This window comes from Eublepharis macularius, chromosome 5 (assembly GCF_028583425.1).
Source record: "Eublepharis macularius isolate TG4126 chromosome 5, MPM_Emac_v1.0, whole genome shotgun sequence".
In the NCBI taxonomy this organism is placed as follows: domain Eukaryota; kingdom Metazoa; phylum Chordata; class Lepidosauria; order Squamata; family Eublepharidae; genus Eublepharis; species Eublepharis macularius.
In genome coordinates, this window is record NC_072794.1 from 86,159,299 (window position 1) to 86,182,361 (window position 23,063).

General features: G+C 43.8%; 1 protein-coding gene across 1 annotated transcript in view; it reads right to left on the bottom strand.

Annotated features, from left to right (window-relative positions):
- Window positions 1-1,791: 1,791 nt before the first annotated feature.
- PODN (podocan) overlaps window positions 1,792-23,063 on the bottom strand; it is a 55,947-nt gene continuing 34,675 nt past the window's right edge. The window contains exons 9-11 of the mRNA XM_054981657.1: window positions 17,923-18,071; window positions 5,742-5,956; window positions 1,792-2,421 (exon numbers count right to left, since the gene is read on the bottom strand). Of these exons, the coding sequence (XP_054837632.1) occupies window positions 5,776-5,956; window positions 17,923-18,071 (330 nt within the window). The 3' untranslated portion in view covers window positions 1,792-2,421; window positions 5,742-5,775. The remainder of the gene's footprint in view (window positions 2,422-5,741; window positions 5,957-17,922; window positions 18,072-23,063) is intronic.

Genomic DNA, 23,063 nt, shown 5'->3' on the forward strand with positions numbered 1-23,063 from the left:
AAGAAGTTTGTGCCTATTATTATGATACACAGAAGCTACAATGCATAGCAGCTTCCAAATGTGCTTGTGGCAAAATAGCCACATGTGATTTTTACACTGAGAATACATTTTTTTTCTCCACTTCTAGGAAAACCATTATTATGAAGCAAGTTTCAGACTCTTACCTGAACATTAATTTCAGACTTGTACATCTATCTATAGTAATATTCCAGTTTTGTCAAGAAATGTATCAGGATACGGTATTAACTATAGCTTATTCCGTGATCCATCAATAACAGCAGGATGCAATTGTATCTAGAGCATGGCCATTTCTGCACAGCTTACCTCAACTCGGAACGCTACACAACATGCCGAAAAAAACGCAGAAGATCGCGTTTTCTCGCGCGGGTTTTGCGCAACATCACACAAAACTTGCGCGAGAAAACGCTGTCTTCTGTGTTTTTTTCAGCATGTTGTGCAGCGTTCCGGGTTGAGGTAAGCCATGTGGAAACAGACCATATGTAAGGGCAGGAGTTCATAGAACAGTACACACTATTTTAGTGTCTCAAGGCCCTTGCAAGAAAGACACATTATGTATGGTTTAAAGCAGAGACAGGTTGTTTTATTGTGCTTTTTCTTGTAAATCTTGCCTTTTTCCTTCCTCCATTTTCCTTTCCCTCCTCTTCTGCTTCCCCAAAGCCTCATGAGTAATGTTGTCCTGAGTATCATGCTACAGAAGCTCTGAACACAAAAGAGGAAGAATCTAAAGACAAGAAGAGGTTAGAGCAAACAGTACACATACGGCTGCAACTGGCAGATTAGATTGTGTGGTAGGACTTTATGATGGAAAGGAGTTATAGCTCAGCAGCAGCATTCATGCTTTGTATGCAGAAGGTACTAGATTCATATCCTGGCATCTCTGGTTATATATTAGGGCTGAGAAAGACCTTTTGCCTGAAAGCCAAAACAGACGAGATGTCAGATGCGTAGAGGGCGTGCGTCAGTTTCCTGCAAGTTTCCACAGGAAGGGTAGTGAGAAAGAACCTCCGCCAGGGAGAAGAGGAAGACAATCCCTCCTCCCTGGCACAGGTTCTTTCTCTAGGCATCTTGTCTAGTCTGCTCAGCTCCATCTCACCACCGCCGGCTCCCTTTGCTCCCTTAAAACCACTCTGCAGCCAGAGGGAGCCGAGTGTGCGGGCAGCAGCAAGGAGCCAATTGCACCAGCGGTGGTCAGAGGGAGCTGGAAGTGATGATTGGCTCCTTGTCCCTCTCATTCCTGCCTATCACCGCTGCCAGCTCCCTCTGACTGCCAGGGTGCAATCAGCTCCCTCTTGCTGCCACCTGCGCACTTGGCTCCCTCTGGCTGTGGAGTGATTTTAGGGGAGAAAGGAGAGCTGGCAGTGGTGAGAGGGAGTTTAGCAGTCTAGATGAGATGCCTAGAGAATGAACCTCTGCCAAGGAGAAGAGGGATTCTCTCCCTCTTCTCCCTGGCAGAGGTTCTTTCTCACTACATTTCCTGTGGAACATTGAAGGAAACTGACGCGTGCCTTCCATGCGTCAGGCGTCTCGTCTGTTTTAGCTCTGAGTTCCTGAAGACTGCCAATCAAAGCAAATTGAAATGGGCTAAATGGATCAATGGTCTAATTCGGTATAAAGGAGCTTCATAATCTCATATATAGTGTTCCAGAACATCTGCAAAGCCCTGTTTCATCAGAGGCAACAGTGGGATAAAAATCATCGTATTTCAATGGGAAGCAAAATCTGTGCATTTGTGTATGCACATATAGAGATAGAGGACATTTAACAAGCCTCTCAAAGGCAAAAATACATTTTTATTTTCACAACATACAATAATGTGATATTTTAAACCTTGATAAAGGTGAGTGCATATTGCAGGCTTTGGGAACAGGGATAAATTATAAATGGGATCCAGCCATAATATGATTTCATTTTAAATCCAAATATACATATTGAACCAAAAGAGGGCCAGAACTGCCCAGCATGGTGAGTTGGCCTTTTTGCTGTCTGATGGTTGAGACACTTCATACTTGTACAAAGGAAACTTACATAGAATGTATACAGTGTTTCATTTAAACACAATGACAGAGAATAATAATTTTGGAGGCATTCACCCTAAAAAGCCTCACTATTTTATATGTCAAAAACAGGGAAGTGGATGAAGGGAAACAAAAGCCAGCTTTTGCATGCCCCCCCCCCCACACATCCAGGAATGTTCTTGGAGAAGATGAAGTAGATTAGAATGATGCTTGAGGCCTCCCCAGCATTAGCAGACTGTCTTCAACAACTGTCCTGGTCAAGTATCACTTGAGCCAACCACCTATGTGGAATTCGCTGCATTTTCTGCTGTCTGTATATCTAGAAAGATACAGCTATATGCAAATATACGAACACAGAGATACATATCACTTGCCGAATGACTTCCTGCAGAACATGAAATCAAAAATAGTTAATGACAGTGGCACCTACTATTCAAAATGCAACAAGCCTAAGCAAAGGATCAAACCTTATGGAAGAACTGTTTAGGATTTTATAAAGTAGGTTCTGCCTAATAGCCCACAGTTGGTAGTAGCTAGACACAAGTAATCAAAGTCTTTAAATATCTCAAACTTTTAAAAGCCACCCATTAAAGCACACACCCTACCCAGTCATTCTTGGCCATAAAATGCTTGTCTACATAAAATGGCCTTGCAGATAATATTTTGTGTTACAGATATGTGGAGGTGAAGTACTAAAGCTGACGGACACCCAGAGAAAATTTACATTCCAGTGGAAAGGTGGACAGCACATTAGAAGCTTCTTTTGGTTCATCATATATATGTTGTGAAGGCAGAAATGAAGCAGACAGACTGTAAGGCCGTCTAAGAGGGTCCATGGTACAGTTGTGCTGTGCAAAGCATTCTTCTTGATCTGACAAAACGGCTACTCAATATATAAAACTGTGGAAATGCCTGGAGGTCATCTTTTTCATCCTCTAGTTGACTTATGAAGTACTAGCCCGGGGAAAAGGAGGCTCTTCTTGCCACTCCCACAACTGTGGGGAGGAACATTCTTTCTGTTTAACAGATTAATCCTAAAAACACTTTCTTGGGAATAAGGCCCCTGAGAAGGATTCTGAGTAGACTTGCTTAGGATTGCTCTTCAAATCAATTTACACTGTGGGTTCCTTCCCTGAGTAATAGGTGTAAGCAGGGCTTTTTTTCTGGGAAAAGAAATGGTGGAACTCAGTGGGTTGTCCTCAGAGAAAATGGTCACATGGCTGGTGGCCCCGTCCCCTGATCTCCAGACAGAGGAGAGTTTAGATTGCCCTCCACAATCTAAACTCCCCTCTGTCTGGAGATCAGGGGGCGGGGCCACCAGCCATGTGACCATTTTCAAGCGGTTCCAGAACTCTGCGTTCCAGCTGAAAAAAAAGCCCTGGGTGTAAGCAAAATAATTTATATTATCCGCATTCCATTTTTCTGCTACAGAGCTCAAAAACATTTCAGCTTTAGAAAAACAATAAAGTGTTGATCTAATACATATTTATGCCATCCTTTCTCCAAAGAACTCAGATCAGCACACATGGGTCTCCCTTCCCCATTTTACGCTCACAACAATCTTGTGAGATAGGTTGGGCTGAGAGTGTGTGACTGCTCTGAGGTCACTGGGTAAGCTTCATGACAGAAGATATGAAGCCAGGTTTCCCAAATTACAGTCAGTTACACTATAGTGGCTCTGAAGTAGGTTAGGTTGAATGTATGTTACTTGCTCAAGGCAGTATATTGGTCTATACTGGCTTGTAGTGTGCCAGATGGAACTCTGAAAATGTTTCCCATATCTTTAAGAATGGTATCAAAAGGAAAATTTCACTAAGCCTTTCTCCTCATTATTGCTGGAGTGCTGATAAAAAATGTAGTTGGTCAAGCTTTCCCTTAATTCACATCATAAAGTTATAGGATGTGGATTTGACATCCTTAGTAAGGAACAACCGAGTAATGTGTATAGGTGTGCTTTCTTCATCCCAACAATTTCTCTCTGAGGCCTAGGGTAGTTGGAAAGATACCCTCTTTAGAGGAGACATTCATAGAACAAACTGATGCAATCTTGCCACTTCAACTTGAGCCCAAGCCTGAAAGTATGGTTTCAGAAGTGAAATATAAAACTTTCCCGCATTTTGGGTGAACAAATTCAAGAATAAAGGACTTCTGCATCTTTAAGAGGGCATCAGAAGTCAAGTTTCACAACTATCAGATTAAGCAATGTAGTAGCTGTTAATATTGTCCTGGTTCTATACTCCTTAAAGGGGTAAAAGACCAATATTGGGACTTGTAGAATATGGCAACCTGTTCCAGGGGGACAAAGCCAGATTCCCCCCCCCCTTCTTGGCACCCCACAGCATCAAACCCAGAGTCCACCAGGCCCAGCGGGACAGTGGACCCACCCAATAAAGAGCCGCATGCCAGCCTGCTGATCAGTGACAGCTGGTCCTTTAACAGCCAGTTATCTGATGATCTGAGAGCTCCAGTCAGGGGCAGGAAAAAGGAATGGCAGGGAAGAGATTGCTAGTATTGGTTCCTCACAGGCTTGGCCACAGCCCATAGGGTTTCTGGGAAGGAGGCCAGTGGGCATGCCCAGGCCTAGATAGGGCCTTTAAAAGGTGTGAATGAGGAGACCAGGAGTATGTACCAGCGGAGTGGAGCTCAATCCCTGTTTCACTTTTCCTGAGGTTAAGGGAAGGCACTTCAGCCAAAGTGGACCTGGTACATGATGGCCATGGCCTGGGACTTGACACAACTACACACAGAGCAGTTCTTCATTTAGCAGAGGAAAGGTTAACTGAGAAGCCAGGATGCAAAGGCAGAAAAAATAATTGAACAAATGGCCTATGTTCACATTCATGTTTGGGAACAGAGACAGATAGGGGCCGTCGTCACACGGGCTTTTATTCCGTTAAATATGCAGCATGTAGCGTTACAATCGCTGTCGTTACATGACGCATTTTTCTGTCAGATTTCGTCCTCCTTGCGCTTCCAGCTGTTCACACCGTGGCGCTCTGTGCCGGCATATCGAGCAGGCACAGATAAAACTCCTCCTTTTTTTAAAAAAAAATTTTTCCGTTTAATTGCGTTATAGCGTTATAGCGAAATAACAATGAAAAACCTTGATGATAGCCCAACCTCTAACGAGCTTGATAGGCGGGCCAAGTTTTCCCGCTCATTGACCAGCCACATCATTGGATGAAAATGTTTATCTGGCGAATTTTGACTTCCATAAAGATCCCATCGTCCAGAGAAAAATCCCTGTCTGACGTGATCCCCCAATGAATCTGTATTTTACCACGTCGCAATAGCGACATAAGGTCAATTTTTAAAAAAAAAAATTACACCGCTGTATGGGAGGGGCAAAATGCCGTGCGTGGCGAGATAACCCGTTATGAGGCGGTATGAATCGCTGCTGGGTGATCGCACGGATACTGATTACAGCGCGAAAAATGAGTGAGAAATAGAAATCAGACACTCGCAACAGTGACGGAATAAGGTGGGTTTTTGCAGGGAAAGAGCGCCATTTTAGCGCTAAATAAAAGCCCGTGTGACGACGGCCAGGGTTGCTGGTCCTCCGGTGGGGGCAGGGGATCCCCTGCCCCCATTGGATAATTCATGTATTTATTTTGCAATATTAGCTGGAGTTTCCATAAAAGATTGAGTCAAATTAAAGAACAGTATAGCTAGTGTCCCCCTACAAGCAATTAAAATAATTTTTACCATGTGATATGCATGATTCAGTCAATGTCTGTTTTCATTTTTCCTCCACATCCTGTTCTCCCTCATCTTCATCTTCTTCCATTTCTTCATCTGAATGATCCCCATTCTTCAAAGGGTCACTGAATTCAAAGTTTCCTTCAATATCTAGCACTTGCAATTGCTTCAGTCTTTGGAATGTGCTTTCTTTTACTGCGTTGAATGCAATCTTGTTAAACCTTGAAGACCAAAAAGGATAAGCATTGGTGTTAGTTCCCAATCCTCTGCTTTTAAGTTACCATTACAAGTACGCTGAACACATTTATCACCATTCCTCTAGAGAGCTAATAGATCACTAAGATGACCACATATCGCCCTTGTAAAATACATTCACTTTTTCCTCATTTTCTAATATCTGATTCTCAACAGGGCTCTATTTGTGGATAATTAAATCTGCAGATCAGGGCAATGTAGAGAGAAAGGAGATATTTTGACAAATCTTGGAAAAACCTCATGTTTGCAGAAGAATCTAAAAAGTTAAAAAAATGAGGGGGGGTAATCCCCCCCCCCGAGGCATGGTCTGCACTTGCAAAGACCATGCGCTTCTGTCAGTCAAGCTTCTTCCATCGTCCTCATAGAGGAGAAACAGAAACCACCACTCCCTCACCCACCATCGTGCGAGTGCAGAAGTGGCAATGATACAGGCAGAGTAGGAGCAGGAGCCTCCACTGCTGTCCCTTTTTCTGCTGCTATGTGACTTGTGGTGGCAGCAGTGATGCAGGTGAGAGAAGAATGGGAGATACCACCATGTGAGCCATGCCCTCATTAGTCATTGCTAGGCAACTACAACAGTATTGCCAGCGATCAAGGCTTTGTTTCTGTCAGGAGGAGGAGGAAACAGCGTCCTTACCAGAGCTGTTTTGGCCTTTGAGGAAGGACTCATTGGAGTCAGACCCAGCAGCAACCTCTGGGCAGTTTGCTAGCATATGTCCTGCATGTTTTGTTTAGGACTGGCTACTGCTACTGTTCAACAGCAACCACCCCACAAAAGCCAGTGTGGTATAGAGGTTAGAGATTTAGATTAGGATCTGTGAGACCCAGGTTCAAATTCCTAATCTGCCATAGCTAGGTAATCACCAGCTGACTTTGGATCAGTCACATACTCTCACCCTAGCCTACCTCACGGAGTTCTTGTGAGAATAAAATGGAGGAGAGGAGAATAATGTAAGCTGCTTTGGGCCCTCAATGTTAAGAAAGGTGGGGTATAAATGAAGTGCATAAATAATAAATATAGTCAATGATGGGGGGGCAGGTAGGGTTGCTGGTCTCCCAGTGGGGGCAGGAGTTCCCCACTCCCAGCCTCTGCTTCCTGCCACTATTCACCTGGCCAATGGGGCGTGAGGTGCAGGAGAAGGCCTCCTGGTGCTTGTTCTCAGTGCAGCATGATAATGTCACTTCCAGGAATGATGTCATCACGTAGGCCTCAGGAGTGCTCCCGTACTTTGCACTGGGCCAATTTGGGCCATGGCGTGAAGCACAGGAGCACTCCCACAGCCTACGAGATGACAATACTCCCAGAAGTGACATCATCATACTATTCTGGGAGCATATTCAGGGGGGCCCATTCCCAAACAAAGACTTCCTAAAGGTGAGTGCAGCCCCCCCTCCACCAGGAGGATAAGGGGACCTGGCAACCCTAGGGGTAGGATGTGTTGGTTGGTGAATGGAAAGGAGAGAAGGTAGAAGGGAAAGGATATTGAGGCTGACAGGAGGAGGAAAAGAGGAAATAGTGTGGGGCGGGAGATAAAGGGGAAAGTGACATAACCCCTGCAAGTCCTTGCAGGTTCCTCATTGTGCAACTGGGCCAAGTAGGCAGCGTTGTTCGATTTAGCCATTGTTTTCCTAGATAGACTGTCATGGAGAATGAAGAAGGGAAAGATGAAGACAGGGGGCAGATAAAGGTAGATTGGCTGGTGGGTAGGAAGGAAAGAACGAAGAAAGCAGGAAAAGGGGCGCGGTTATAAGAGCTTTCAAGGAACAGAAAGAAGGGGGTGAATCAGATGCCCCCTGTGAATTTTGCAGGCTTCTGCTTCTCAATATATCTAATTCTCAACATGCCCCCATCAGTGGATACTTCAATCTAGAGACTGGAGCTATGAACAAACAAAACATCTTTCTACCACCCTGAGAAAAGCCCTAGGTTTACAGGAAAATCTGAAGTTAAAAAAAATACACTGGTGGGATTAATATCCCAAAATTATAGAAGCAGCACCTGTACCTTTAAGAAATGGATACCCTCTGAGATCAGAATTACCAGCCCCCAGTTCTCATTTCCTATTGATCCTCAGAGTTAGGCAACAACAACATTACCAGCCTTCAAATCTTGGTATCTGTCAGTAAAAGGCAGGAAGAAGAGTCTTCTCCAGGTCTATTTTGGTCTCCCAGTCCACCCCTTCTTCCTTCCCTCCTGCCCTGGAGCCAGCACTCCTCAGTGCCAAGCCCAGCAGCAACCACCAGGCAACTTGCTACCATGCAGCTTACACAATTCACCCAGGTGCAACACTAGCTACAAAATGAAATAATGCCATGCAGCATGCCTGGGTCTAGTGGAAACCTACAAGTGACGCCTTACACAGGTTGGACACTTGTCAGCTTCCCTCAAGTTTTGATGGGAAATGTAGGCATCCTTGTTTTACAGCTTGGCTCTCCATTACAGCTGCAAGACCAGGACGCCTACATTTCCCATCAAAACTTGAGGGAAGCTGACAAGTGTCCAACCTGTGTCAGGCGTCACTTGTAGCTTGGCTCTTATTCAACTTGGCAGGGCCTGGCAGGGGCCACCATACATCTCACTTGAGCAACTTGCTACCACACAACTTTTAAAACTGAGAAAACTTTCCCAGGAAGAGGCTGCCAGGAGGAGGGAAGGCTGAGAGCCAGTGTGGTGGTGGTGTTAGAATGTAAGTTTAGGATCTGGGAGAACCAGGTTCAAATCCCCACTCTGCCATGGAAGCTGCTGAATGACCTTAGGCTAGTATATCTCTGACTAATCTACTTCACAGTGTTGTTGGGAGGATAAAAAAGAGAAGAAAATGATATATGTTGCTTTGAGTCCCACTGGAGAGAAAGGTTGGGTATAAATGAAGCTGAAGACTGGTGAGGGCAGATAAATGAAAGGTTGGTTAGTAAGTGAGAAGGAAAAAAGGAAACCGGGTGAGGAGGATATGGGGCTGCCAGGAAGAGAGAAAGAGGAAATTTACTCCTTATACAGAGGAAATGAAGTCCTTGCGGGTTCCCCACTTTTTTATTATTATATAAATTTTTATTGAGCAGAAACAACTATATAGATGCATAACAAGGAAGAAGAAATTCTTACTATTATTACAAAAATCAAATGCTTTAAACAGGTTCCCCACTTGTAATGTATCTAATGTTGAACATGGCCCCACTGTGTGGACGCTGGTGGGAGGTTTTGGAAGGAGAAGGTGGCTGCAGGATGGAGAGAAAGGGGCAGAGGCAGGAGAGTGGGTGTTTATTGAAAGAGAAATAAGAGGAGATCAACAGGAGGATGGGATTTCTCCTCCCCTTGCAAGTTCCTCACAGCTCCTCTATTTAGTTTGGTTTTTAATTCTATCCACATTTGCTGTCTTCATTCATGAGTACCTCACATATTCAGTCTTCTGTGTGCATTTATTTATTTATATGCATTATTTGTAGTCTGCCTTTCTCACTAATACTCAAGGCAGATAACACAGTGTGAGTCAGTACTGTCAATTTTGGAGACATTTCAATAATCAATGTAACAGGTTATATAACTGCGAGTTTGCCAAGTTTCAAATCAACAGAAATCCAATACAGAGTTGAAATTTAGAAATGCTTACACAGAATCACACATTTCTGATAACTTAATTACAACAAAATATGTATTCTAATCTAGATCCATAATCACAATGTGTATATATGCATTTTAGGAGTGGGAAAACCTCATCTGTTTACTTCTCTTCAGCCATCCTCATTGTATGCACAAACAGATGGTTACCTTTGTGAGCAATTTTCTTATTTGGATTAAAAGATCTTAAACATGCACCCCAAATAATCATACAAAGTCACTCATGGCATGCCCTGTTCTAACTTTATTGCCTCCCAAATCCCAGAAGATTTATTTCCTTGTGAATGCCACAGACAAACACAATCTCAGTCTCTGTTCCTGTCCCTTAGGTGCTTAACCTCTTACATCTGACTATTTAATACCTATCTCTGCATTAGTTCTTTGGTATCTTCTCATTTTGGTTGCTTCATTTCTTCCAGTAGTTTCAGGAAGGAACTTCCCACACATAGGTTGGAGAACTACATCATTTTCTGGTGCAGTTCTGCAATATGCCAAGCACTGAACTGGACCACTGGAGCTGAGGGTCAGCAAAGTTACAGGACATAGACAGTAAGTAGGGTTAAGTGGTCAAAAAGCATGGTGAACGGAAGAAGAACCTAATAGGATATGTGATAGATTCAGGTGGTTAGAAGAGCAAGGTTCGGATTCAGTAGCACCTTAGAGACCAACTGGATTTCACATGTGATGTAACAGTTCTGGCTAAGTTAGATGTGTACAGAAGCAGAGTATAAAATGTAAATAAACCAATTGTGTTAAAAGGAATGCTTTTGATAGTATTTTATTACTTGCTGTAATATTCCAGGGTCCACTGGTAAAAACTATGAAAATGAGGGATGGCTTAGAATAACTTTAATATGTACAGCAACCAAAAATATCTTGCACAGAGCACTCCCTAAGCTCTGATCAAGAGCAAAGTAGGTCATGTGATCTTAGGGCAAGTCCTCAAACTACTAATCCCTTAACATTGTAAAATAGAAGGCAATGACTTTAGATTGTAAATTATATCACTGGAGTATCCCTTTGCTTTTCAGAACTAACCACTGTAAATACTGTTGCTAAATATCTCAATTATACAATCCATTCACCAAGTTAATGCAAAAAGGGCACATAATAAACATTTTCAGTTATGAGTCCTAAGCAGGAAGGCCTTTTAATTGTGCTTGTTTTTGGTGACCAGATATAAATCAGCAAAGTGAATGTTTTGTTTTTCTTAGGCTTCATGTGCAGGCAGCTGAAGCTTCTCATATGGCATAAAGGTAAATAATATTACTTGGTAATTAACATCCCACTAAACCAATATTGAAGAGATTGGACATTGTTCTCTAGGCTAGTTGGTAACAGGGCTGCCATCCCCCCAGTGGGAACACGGGATCCCCTGCCAAAAGCAGGCACTTTGTGCCACTATAGCTAGCCAGTTCGGGGGACATGGGTGTCAGATAGGCTGTCAGGCTGTCAGCAAATCTGCCATGCATCAAGTGTGCTGTGTTATAGTATTGTGCTACAGTGCTTCTGAGTAGAGATGGGCACGAACAGCAATGTGAACAAAAAAAAAGCCATGAACAGCCCAATCCGCTGTTCATTAGGCCCCATTCTAAACGAACAAGTGGTTGTTGCAAGCTTCGTTCATTGCTGTTCGTTGCTGTTCATCAAGCCAGACAGTTTGGCACCTGCAATCAATTCCCTTGGCAACTTAGGCAGGGATTTCTGAACTCTGTCTGAACTCCCGCTGTTGCCCTGGAAACCCCAATCTAAGATCAATTTAGCTTGATAGGCAGTTCTTCCTTTCAAGTGTGGAACTCTAAATTTGTTACAAGGGAGCAAAGAGCTGGGGGGAGGGTGGCTCCCAGCTCTGGCTTTGTTTGCAGACAGTGGAGAGGGAGAGAGTTGCTGTTGGCATTTTGATAGAGAGAGTGCATTGGAGCTTGAATTTTCTTTGTGCGTGGTGGGATATGGATCTACCCCTTCAAGTTCCAGGGCTGCTGCCAGGCTCTGGGACCAAGCTATTATTTATTATTGGTACCTTTCCTGGTGCCTGCTCAGGTTAGGTTTCTGGGAGTGGTGCAGTAGGGTTCTTGACTTGAATGATGGCTGGAGGAGAGCCTGCTGGCCCCCACGAACAGCCAACCATGAACATGTTCGCAAACAAGGCCATATTCATGGTTGTTCTTGAGTCCCTGTTCGTGGATGGCAACGAACAACAAACATCAAGTTCGTTGTTTTTTTTCTGTTCATGCCCATCTCTCCTTCTGAGTAGGTGCAAAGTGAAACCTGTAGTCTGTCTGCTTTGTTGCTAACCACTTATCTCTCAGGCAAGGTGTTTTGGAGATGAGTTCCTGCTGAGGCATGAGAAAATGACTTTGGACTAAACACAGAGACTGAGTAGAACTCCTTTCCTCTCCCCTCTCTTCTTCCCAGGCAATGTGCACCAAAACCCATCAACAGCCTCTCCTTCCCATCGGGGGGGGGGGGCAAGCGGAAACAGTACCCTATAACTGACACTGCTTTACGAACCTTTAGGCATTCCAGTCAATTCCATTGTTGCAGGTTCTTGAAACTGGTATCTTTCCTTACTAAAAACATCTTTAATTCATACACTGGAGAGATGCATTGAAGTGTTTGGGAAGTACCTGGCAAGACCTGACATTTTGAATGGAATCCCTCATTTTCCTTCGAAACCAGGACCCTGATTTCGCTGCCTGCACCATGGCAGATGGAGCGGACAAGGGAACACCTGAGAATCCTGAAGGACTACCAAAAGACCCCGCGGAACCACGTGGGCTTGGTACTGAAGTGCCGACAGGACTTGGAGCAATCCCTAAGCACGGGGCCAGCTGTCTGAAGTGGTTGACGACAAGCCCTAGAGGCTCGACCCCTCGCGGGGCCAATGCCTGGAGCAAGCGGGACTGGAGACTACGTTGGAAGGGACAACTGTTTGTAACCTGTCTGGGCAGCTCCTCTGCCATCCCGGAGGATGACACCAAGACCCTGAGGAGGACAGGACCGGTTGACCAAGGATGAGGATGCGGATGACCAGGGTAAAACCAAGCCTCTCCCAGATGATGCCCGCAAGGAGATGCATGCCCTCTGGGACAAGATAGATGATATCAAGCAAGGCCTGGGAGAACTACTGGATGGTTTCCAAGATCTTCTGTGGAACCTTCCGCAACCAGGACCACCTGTGGGGGTCCCTCTGGGTGGAGAAGTACCTGGATCAGGACCAGGGCCACGGGGGAACTGAGGGATCCACCCATCCAATCACCCCAGGGGTGGCGCAAGATTGATGCACAGTTCAAAGGGGATCCCGAGGAGCCAGGCTACTTCCTAGTCCAGGACATGGTGTTTTTTAGAGAATGGGGCCCTACCTTTCCAGATGAAGCCAGTCGAGTAAGTTACCTGGATTCATGATTAGGAGGGCCATTGGCAAAGTGGTACCTGACTTTGTATGTGGCTTGTGCCCCAGAACTATGGAACTTGGATGTGTTTGTCCGAGCCTTGAGAGAGAAGTTTGAGGACCCGCTCAAAGAGGAGCGGATAAGGACCAAACTGAAACGGATGTGGTAGGGCAACCGTCCAGTGTGAGAGAATGCCACGGAATACTGGCAGTACGTGGCCAAAGTGAGAGACTGGACCAAAGGGGTGAAGATTGAATTCTGCAGTGCAGGCCTGAATCCAGATCTGGTGGCAAAGGCGATGGTGCAGGATGACCCTTGGACCTTGCTGGGATGGATCCAACTCGCCTGCGAAATTGAGAACCAGGATAAAGTTGTCAAACTACTATGGATGCAGCACCAAGCAGGTCAGCGCAGAACACGCCCCCCCCCCCGAAGCTGGAGCTCGAGAGAAGAAGTACTTCAGGAGCCTCCTCCCAGTGGCAGAGTGAGCCCTCCACCTTAAATGGGGCCCTCTGCCTGCAGTGCAGGGGAGCAGGCCATTTCGCAGCTGACTGTCCAGGGCAGAAAGCGGAAACCTCAGACAGAAGACGCAGGTCCAAGAGGATCTCAGCAGAACCACCAAAGATCGCTAAGAAGCCGATGCGGCCACAGGACAAAGTGGCTACCGGCTTGAAGTTGGAGGAGGAGTCGGAGTCGTCTAGCAGAAGGTGAAAAACCAGGGCTGAAGAGGACAAGAGCCCACTGGTGGGAAATGAGGACAACCTGCTGTGAGGGGGCCCCACCAGAGGGTCACAAAGGAACCAACACCTAAAGAGGTGAGACCAAAAGGGGCCCTGTTCTATTTGCTAGTTACCCTCTGAACCCTCAGAGAGGGACCCACATCTGAGTAAGAGCGTTAATTGACTTGGGATGTACTAGAGACTTAATTGCTCCTGCATTGGTGATGGGACTGGGGCTAGAGGTGAAACATCTCATCCATCCCATTGTGTTTGAGCAAATAGATGGGTCCCAGATGAAAGGGAACCCTCCCAGTTACGAGACTGTACTCCCCTGGGGATGGGGAGCCACTGGGAAACCCAGGCATTTGTAGTCAGTTCAGCTACTAAATTTCCCCTGGTGCTGGGAGCGCGCTGGCTGTGTGATCACGACCCTTATGTGCATTGGAGGGCCAGAGAACTGTGTTTCCCAGAGGAAGAATGTCACAACCATGCGTGGAACGAGGAGTGGGGAAAAGCGGCTCTTCCTATCCCAGAAGCTGTTCTGTTGACCAAGGAGGAGAGGGATCAGACACCCCCCCCCCCTGAGAGTATTGGGACTTAAGCCAAGTGTTTGATGAAAAAGAGGCAGACAAGCTCCCTCCCCATAGGGCCACTGACTGTGCCATTGAACTGATCCCCGGGCAGAAGCTGCTGAAGGGGAAGCTTTACTCCATGAGCCCAAGGGAGCAGGTAGAGCTACGGAAGTTCATTGACAAAAACCTGGAGAGAGGTTTTATTAGGCCCGCGAGCTCTCCCCACGCCACCCCAGTGCTATTCCGCAAGAAAAAGGATGGAGGGTTGATACTGTGCACGGATTATAGGGGGATCAATGTGGTATTGATGTATAATGCCTCCCCCTCCCCCTCATCAGAGACTTGCTGGGAGTAGTGGCCAAGGGAACCTCTTTTCTAAATTGGATTCATGTGATGCTTACTTCCAAGTATGGATAAAGGAGGGGGATGAATGGAAGACAGCATTCAACATCCTGTTGGGGCAGTATGAGTACTTGGTCATGCCTTTCGGATTACAAGGGGCTCCAGGGGTGTTCATGAATTTGATTAACGAGGTGCTCAACAAATACCTGTACAAAGAGGTAGTGGTTTACCTAGATGACATGTTATTGTATTCACAAGACTATGAGTCGCATGTGAAGTTGCTGTGGGAAGTGTTGAAAACCCTGCATGCCCACCAGCTGCCTGTTAAACTGGCCAAATGTGAGTTTCACAAGAAGGAGCTGGACTTTCGGGTATCGGGATATCGGGTATCAGGACAAGGGTTGGGGATGGGACCAGTCAAAGTTTGGGCTGTGGTTGAACGGGAGGCCCCCAAACCCCAAAGGCAACTGCAATCATTCCTGGGGTTCGCTAACTTTTACCGACCTTTCATAAAGAACTTTGCTCAAATTTGCCTACCCCTCGCTGACTTACTGAAGACAAAGGGGAAGGGGCCCCAAGGGACAAAACCTAGCACTAAGCTTGGACAGAAAAGTGCCAGGAGGCTTTCAAGAATTTGAAACAGCTTTTCACCTCCGAGCCGGTCCTACGCCATCCTGACGAGAACCGTAAATTTGTGGTCCAAGTGGACGCCAGTGACGTGGTGATGGGGGGGATAATCCTGCAGGAGGAGGATGAAGGAAAATTACACTCCTATGCTTATGTGTCTAAAAAAATTTCTGAGACAGAACGCCACTGGGCGGTGTGGGACAAAGATGCGTCTGCAGTGAAATTGGCTTTATGTACCTGGAGGCATTGGCTGGAAGGGGCTAAAATGCCTTTTGAAGTATGGACTGATCATAAAAATTTGGAAGCGTTATGTGCCCCTCACAAATTGGGCACCAAGCAATTGTGGTGGGTGGAGTTTTTCTCCCGATTCAATTTTGTGCTCAAACATCTCTCCGGTAAATCAAACTTCCTGGTGGACGCCCTCTCACATCTCCCTCAACATGACAGTCAAAAAGAGGTGGTGGTGGACACTATGTTTTCACCCATGCAGCTGGGAGGGGCTGTGGTCACACTAGGCAATAGGCTAAAGCAAAAGCCAAGCTGGAGAAGCCTGACCTCTGAGTTGGAGGAAAAAGTTAAAGCTGAGGCAGAAAAGGAGGGGGAGGAGATGCCCAGAGATGAACTAGAGCAGGGCGAACATGGAGGCTGGTACAAGCAAGGGAAATGGTACATTCTGGCCTGCCTGAGAGAGGAGGTATTAAAGAATTGTCATGATGCCAAATTGGCCGGGCATTTTGGTTACTTGAAAACGTTGCACCTGGTGCAGAGACAATTTTGGTGGCCTAAAATGAGGCACGATGTGTTGCAATATGTTTCCACTTGTCAAGTATGCCTAATGAGGAAGAAAATGGGAGGGAAGCCTCCCGGCTTTCTCTAGCCACTTGAAACCCTGGCACGGCCATGGGCCATGATCTTCATGGACTTTATTACTGACCTTCCCCTCTCTAAGGGGTAAACTGTGATTTTAGTGGTGGTGGACTTGCTTTCGAAACAGGCCCACTTCATACCGTGTTCCAAACTCCCAACAACCATGAAGCTGGCTATGTTGTTCATGCAACACGTGGTGCATTTACTTTCTTTTCCAGATAAGATAATCTCTGACCGAGGGTCACAGTTCATGGCCAAGTTTTGGAAGAAACTGTTGCAGGTGGCAGGGATGGAGCAAAGGTTACGTTCGGCCTATCACCTCGAGACCGATGGACAAACTGAAATGGTTAATCAGGTGTTGGAGCAATTTTTGAGATGTTACATTCATTATCAGCAGAATGATTGGACTGATTTTTTAGTTTTCGCTGAATACTGTTACAATAACAGCATCCACAGCTCCATGGGAGCATCCCCCTTCAAAGTTGCCCAGGAGTTCGAAGGCAAAGCAATGCCCTTCATAAGTAACCCGGGCCCAACTTGACAGAATGGTGGACTCAGCTAATTGGTCAATGGGAAGTGGTTAAGAAAACAATGGACAAAGCCAAAGAAGATTACAAAAAGCAAGCTGATCAAAAGCACTCCGCCCCTTGGGAGCTGGAGGTGGGAGACAAGGTCTACGTCTTCACCAAAAATCTGCAGGGGGAGCAACCGAGTAAAAAGTTGGGGTGAAAATATTTGGGACCCTTTGAGGTCATCAGAGTAATCTATGAAGTGACTGTAGAACTTAAACTGCCTAAGAATTTACAACATATCCACCCCATGTTTCATTTCAGCATCTTGAAGAAAGCACTACCACCCGATGTTTGGCATCTGGAACCTGGGGTCCCGCCCCCTCTCATCGTGAACGGACAACCTCACCATGAAGTGAAAGCTATCTTGGACTCTAAATTGAAGCATGGGGAACTGTATTACTTAATTCAGTGAATTTATTTTGACAAGAGTCATGTGGAATGGGTTAAATCATCTGATGTTAATGCCCCTCGATTAGTATGTCGATTTCACAAGAAGTACCCAGAGAAGCTAGGGGCTCTGTCAGGCTGTCAGCATATCTGCCATGCATCAAGTGTGCTGTGTTATAGTATTGTGCTGCAATGCCTCTGAGTAGGTGCAAAGTGAAACCTGTAATCTGTCTGCTTTGTTGCTAACCGCTTATCTTTCAGGCAAGGTGACACTGGGTGGCAAACTATGGTGGATGCAAAACATGATCCAGTGCACTGTCATCAGTCTCCGTGCTCCCAGAGGTGATGTCAGAACATTTCTGGGGATGCTGGGGACTCTAGCATTTTGCTCCAATGCTAGAGTGTGTCTGGTGTCCCTTGGCAGTGCTTGGATATCACTTCTAAGCACATGGGGACTGATATCAGCATATTGCTGGTGACATCATTATGTTGTTGGTGAAGCCCCCCCAACTGGTAAATCTCCCAGCTGATTGCCAGGTCTGCTCAAACACTGAGCACCTTTAAAGTAGTTTGTTGGAACATGATCCTGGCCTGTATAGGGTCTCATCAGAACTCGGAAGCTAAGCAGGGTTGGCCTTGGTTAGAAATTGGACAGAAGACCTCCAAAGAAGACCAGGTTGCAGAGGCAGGCAATGGCAAACCATATCTGTTAGTCGCTTGCCTTGAAAACTCCAGCAGGGGTCACCATAAGTCAGCTATAACTTGACGGCACTCTCCACTACCACCATTGGGACTTGGAAGCACTTCAATAAAACTGCTTTTTCTCTTGATTACAAACCTGAGATAAATTCCCTTTATGTTGGGTGTGGAATCAAAGGCATCCTCTGGCACTGTGGTGATTTTGTTGTTCTGAAGATACAGATATTCTAGAGATTCTGGTAAATCAGAAGGAATAGCAGTCAGTTGATTACCAGCCATGTCTAAGATCTGAAAGAAAGGAACAGACAGCAGAGAGTTAATGGAAGTAATTATTAATCTTAACTCTGATGATTTGAAATTGGCCAGATTTACTACATAGACTATTAGGACCATCTTACCTGTGTATTTTTTGCAGAAGATTGTATGATTGCCTAAATTAGTGATATGCAGGTGGTGGAATACGTATGGAAATGTGGCCACTGAGATGCTCCGTAGCTGAGGCAGGTGCAACTCCTAATTTCTTCCCATTTGGCTTTGGCCCACCTTTAGGTCCAACAAGCCACTTTCACCCCAGCTCATTTTTTTGGACTATCTTTCTATACATTGCCTGATCTGCATCATTACTTCTGGTCCCTGCCTCTTTTCCCTCTTACTCCCCTGTAGCCTTCCTTATGGCCATGTTAAGTTCTCCTTTTAATTGTTAGCTGCTGTGGTGGATCTAACTGGGCAGAGAGGTGGAATATAAATATAAATAAATGGAGCCATAGAAATGAGCTGCAACTGTGTAACTGAGTCTCAACTTTCTTCCTGTGCCAACTTTGTCATCATTATGGAGGAGCTCTGTCTCAGTGGTAGTGCATATGGTTTGCATGCAGAAGGTCCCACATTCAATTCCTAGTTCTTTCCAGTTCAAGGATTTTGGGAAAGGCCTTTCTCTTGAGATCCTTGAGAGTCACTACCAATCTAACCATACAATATTAATTTTTTTGGGATTAATGGGGATCTGAAGCAGCCTAGTGATCTGGGCTGTCTGGGGCACTGTTTTTTTGGAAAGCGAGGCGCTGTAATGCCTGCTACCAACCCAACTTCAGGGAGAAGTTGGGCTTGAATGCTGCGCACCCCGAGAGAGTGTGATCTCGGTGAGGGGGGGGCCTGAATCAAGGATTCTCCCCACCACCTTGAGGTCCCCTCGGAGAAGGGCGAGCTACTAACTCTGCAGTGCCTCAGGAGTCATTTAATTGGCATAAGATCGTCAGAAACCAAGCTCCAGTAACAGCTTTAACCAACTAGAAGCGAAGGAAACAGCACAGACAACCCGCAGAATCGTCGAAAGGTAAAGATCATTATCGGACTTTGTAAATCAGAACGGCAGTGAAAAGACCAGGATAAAAAATTTAAACGGTCAAGGGTCAATTATTGAGTAAAATTTTGGACGCTGGCGAAGTTTTAAGGGCTAAAAAAGTTAACAGAAATATTGTTTATACATACTTGCGGTTAGAAGAGAGATAGCCAGTGTGAGAAAGGAGGTGTGAACTAGTGGAAGCATCGCAAGATGGGAAGTAAACAGTGGAGCAGATAACGTGCTGCCTAGAGAAGACAGCAGAGGGCAGGAAGCAGGAAGACCGACTAGAAGAAACAAGACCCAGAAGCAAAACAAGGGAAGTACTGGAAAGGCTACAAAGACTACAGGAACAGGAAGCACGCCATTTTAAGTGAGGTATGAAGTGAAGCCAGTAACTATAGAGAAGCGGCTAAGAAACCATAGAGAAAAAATGCCCGACATTTTGGAATCAAAAGGAACTATTTTTAATTGTTAAATAAAAGTTATTTAAATACTTTGAAATAAGAGAGGAACTAAAAGAATTCAAAACGGATTTAAGGAAAAGAGCGGATATGTGGGGAGGTGCGAAGCTGAGTCCTACGATGGCAGCAAAAAAAGCAGACAGAGAATGGCAAGCCTCAGTAGATGCAGTAACTGAAGGATTAGAAAAAAGAGTTGCAGAGAATCACAAAGAATTGCTGCAAAAATGCAGGAAATGCTTTCAAAAGATTTAAAAGATATGAAAGATGCTATTAAGGCGGAAGTAGCAGGACTGGCAAAAAATATAGATGGAATAAGAGGAATTGCAAGCAACCAGCAAAAAAGTTGAAGAGGTAGAGCAAAAGACTAAGGATTTAGCAATGAATATAAAGCAGGAAAATCAAGAGATGCAAGAGAGAATGGCGTTGATGGAATGCAAGGTGACGGAAAGGCAACTAAGATTTCGCGGCGTGCAGGAATCGGATATGCAAACTGCACAACAACAAATGACAGAAATTCTGGCAGAACTTCTAAATAAAGAGACAGAGGAAATATCAGCAAATATGGATCTGGCATACAGAATCAACTCAGCTTACGCACAACGAAAGAAAATACCAAGAGATATTATTGTCCAATTAGTGACAAAAAGAATGAAAGAGGAAATTATCAAAAGGCATTTTGAAGATCCCTTAATAGTGGAGGGAAACAGAATCCAGATTATGAAAGAAATGCCAAAATGGATTCTCCTAGAAAGGAAAAAATATAGAGAGTTGACCCAGAAATTAAGAGAAAAGGACATCAGATACAGATGGGAAATAGCAGAAGGACTAAGCTTTTATTATAAAGCTTTAAGAGTCATCATCAAAACAAGAGAGCAGATGGAAAAGTTTTTTGAGGAAAATGCGGAGGACATTCCCAGACCATTAAGAATTTAACATAATGGAATACAAATTATTATCGTGGAATGTAAATGGACTAAACTCACCCCAAAAGAGAAAAACAATTTTTAATTGGCTAAAAAAAACAAAACTGCAATATAATTTGTCTACAAGAGACACATGTTAAGGATCAAGATACTAAATATCTAAAAAATAAACAACTAGGAAAAGAATATATAACATCATCCAATCAAAAGAAAAAAGGAGTAGTGATTTATATTAAAGAGACTATAGACTCTAAATTAATTTTTCAAGATCAGAATGGAAGATATGTGGCGGTGGAAATTAGTGTAAATGCCAAAAAAATATTGATAATAGGTCTCTATGCACCCAATGGTGCAAAAGACCGGTTTTATAGAGAAATAATGGACAAATTGGATCAGGACTCATATGACCAGATGATAATGGCTGGAGACTTCAATGGTGTTGTGGATTTACAAATAGACAGGAAAATAAAGGGAGGTAACAAAAAATCTGGAAAGTTACCAAAAATATTTTTTGAATTAGTCCAGCAAGAACAACTTGAGGATGTGTGGAGAAAAGAAAATCCCAAAGGCAAGGACTTCACATACTACTCTGCGAGGCATTCATCATTTTCAAGAATAGACATGATTTGGACATCAAAAGAACTAGCTTTAAGTACAAAAAAAGTGGAAATTTTGCCAAGGGTGAGTTCAGACCATAATCCAATATTATGGAAAGCAATAATGGGTCAGAGAAAAGTAAGATGGAGAATAAATGAAGATGTATTACAAAATCAGGACAACTTGAACTATTTGAGAGAGGAGACAAAACATTTTTTTGAATAAATAATAATAATGAAGTTTCAATCCAAATGGTATGGGACACATACAAGGCAGTTATAAGAGGAAATTTAATTTTATTAAACAACAAGGACAAGAAAAGAAAACAAGAGAAATGGCATGAAATACAGGAGAAATTGCATAAAAAAGAACAGGAACTAAAGAAAAAACCTGGGAAAAAATCAGTAAGACAAGAAATTAAAATACTGCAGGAGCAAATAAGAGCCATTAGCAACAAGGAATTAGAATGGAATTTAAAGGTATTAAAACAGAAGTCATTTGAAGGAGCAAGTAAACCAGGGAAGTACCTAGCCTGGCAACTGAAGAAGAAAAAAGAGAAGAAAATCATTAGTAGGATAATGGACGAAGGAAAGGAATTGAAAGATCATCAAACAATTAAGCGTGCCTTCTACAAATATTATGCGAAATTATTCCAGAGGCAGTAAATCTGGAAGAAATAGACCGATATTTGCAAAAACAGATCTACCAAAGACAACAGAAGAAATGAAGCAGAGACTGAATGCTCCAGTAACAGAGAAAGAAATTGTACAAGCAATAGAAGCAGCAATGATTGGAAAAGCACCAGGACCGAATGGGATCACTGCTAAATTCTACAAAGTAATGAAGGAAGACCTTGTACCAATATTAAAAAATATAATGAATGACACACTTCAAGGAAAAGGACTTCCAGATACATGGAATGAAGCAAGTATTGCTTTGATCCCGAAAGAATTACAAGACTTGACAGATGTGAAAAATTACCGAGCAATTTCGCTTATAAACAATGACTATAAAATAATGGCAAGAATATTAGCAGACAGCCTTAAAATATGGTTAATGGACTTTATAGGAGAAGACCAGGCTGGATTCCTACCAAACAGACAACTAAAGGACAACTTGAGAGTGGTTATAAATGCCATTGAATATTTTGATAAGCGACCAGACAAAGAAGTTGGCTTTTTCTTTGCAGATGCAGAGAAGGCCTTTGACAATTTGAACTGGGACTTCATGTTCGCATCAATGGAAAAGATGGACCTAGGCAAAGAATTTATAGAAGTAGTAAAAACAATATACAAGGAACAAAGAGCAACAATCTGTGTCAATGATGACCTGACAGAGAAGTTTGAAATAAGAAAAGGTACAAGACAAGGATGTCCAATATTACCATTGTTATTTGTGATGGTCTTAGAAATATTACTAAGGCAGATCAGAGAAGATGATGACATAAGAGGAATAAAAATAAAGGGATCTTCTTATAAACTAAGAGCGTTTGCAGACGATGTGATGTTTATAGTAGAAGATCCACTACAAACTCTGCCAAGATTACTGGAAAAAATTAAGGAATTTGGAGATTTGGCAGGCTTCTATATCAATAAAAAGAAGTCAAAAATAATAACTAAGAACATGACCAAGAAGAAACAACAGGAACTAAGTGATATAATAAACTGTGAAGTGGTACACAAGACTAAATATTTGGGAATAGAGCTGACAGCTAAAAATATTGATTTATTTAAGAATAACTATGAAAAACTCTGGACACAAATTGAAAGAGATATGGAATAAATGGAATAAACTAAACTTGTCGTGGTTAGGTCAGATTGCCACAGTTAAAATGAACGTGTTGCCTAGAATGATGTTCCTAATGCAAACAATACCAATTGTAAAAGATAAAAAACAATTTGAAAAATGGCAGAAGAAGATATCAGAATTTGTGTGGGCAGGAAAGAAACCAAGAGTA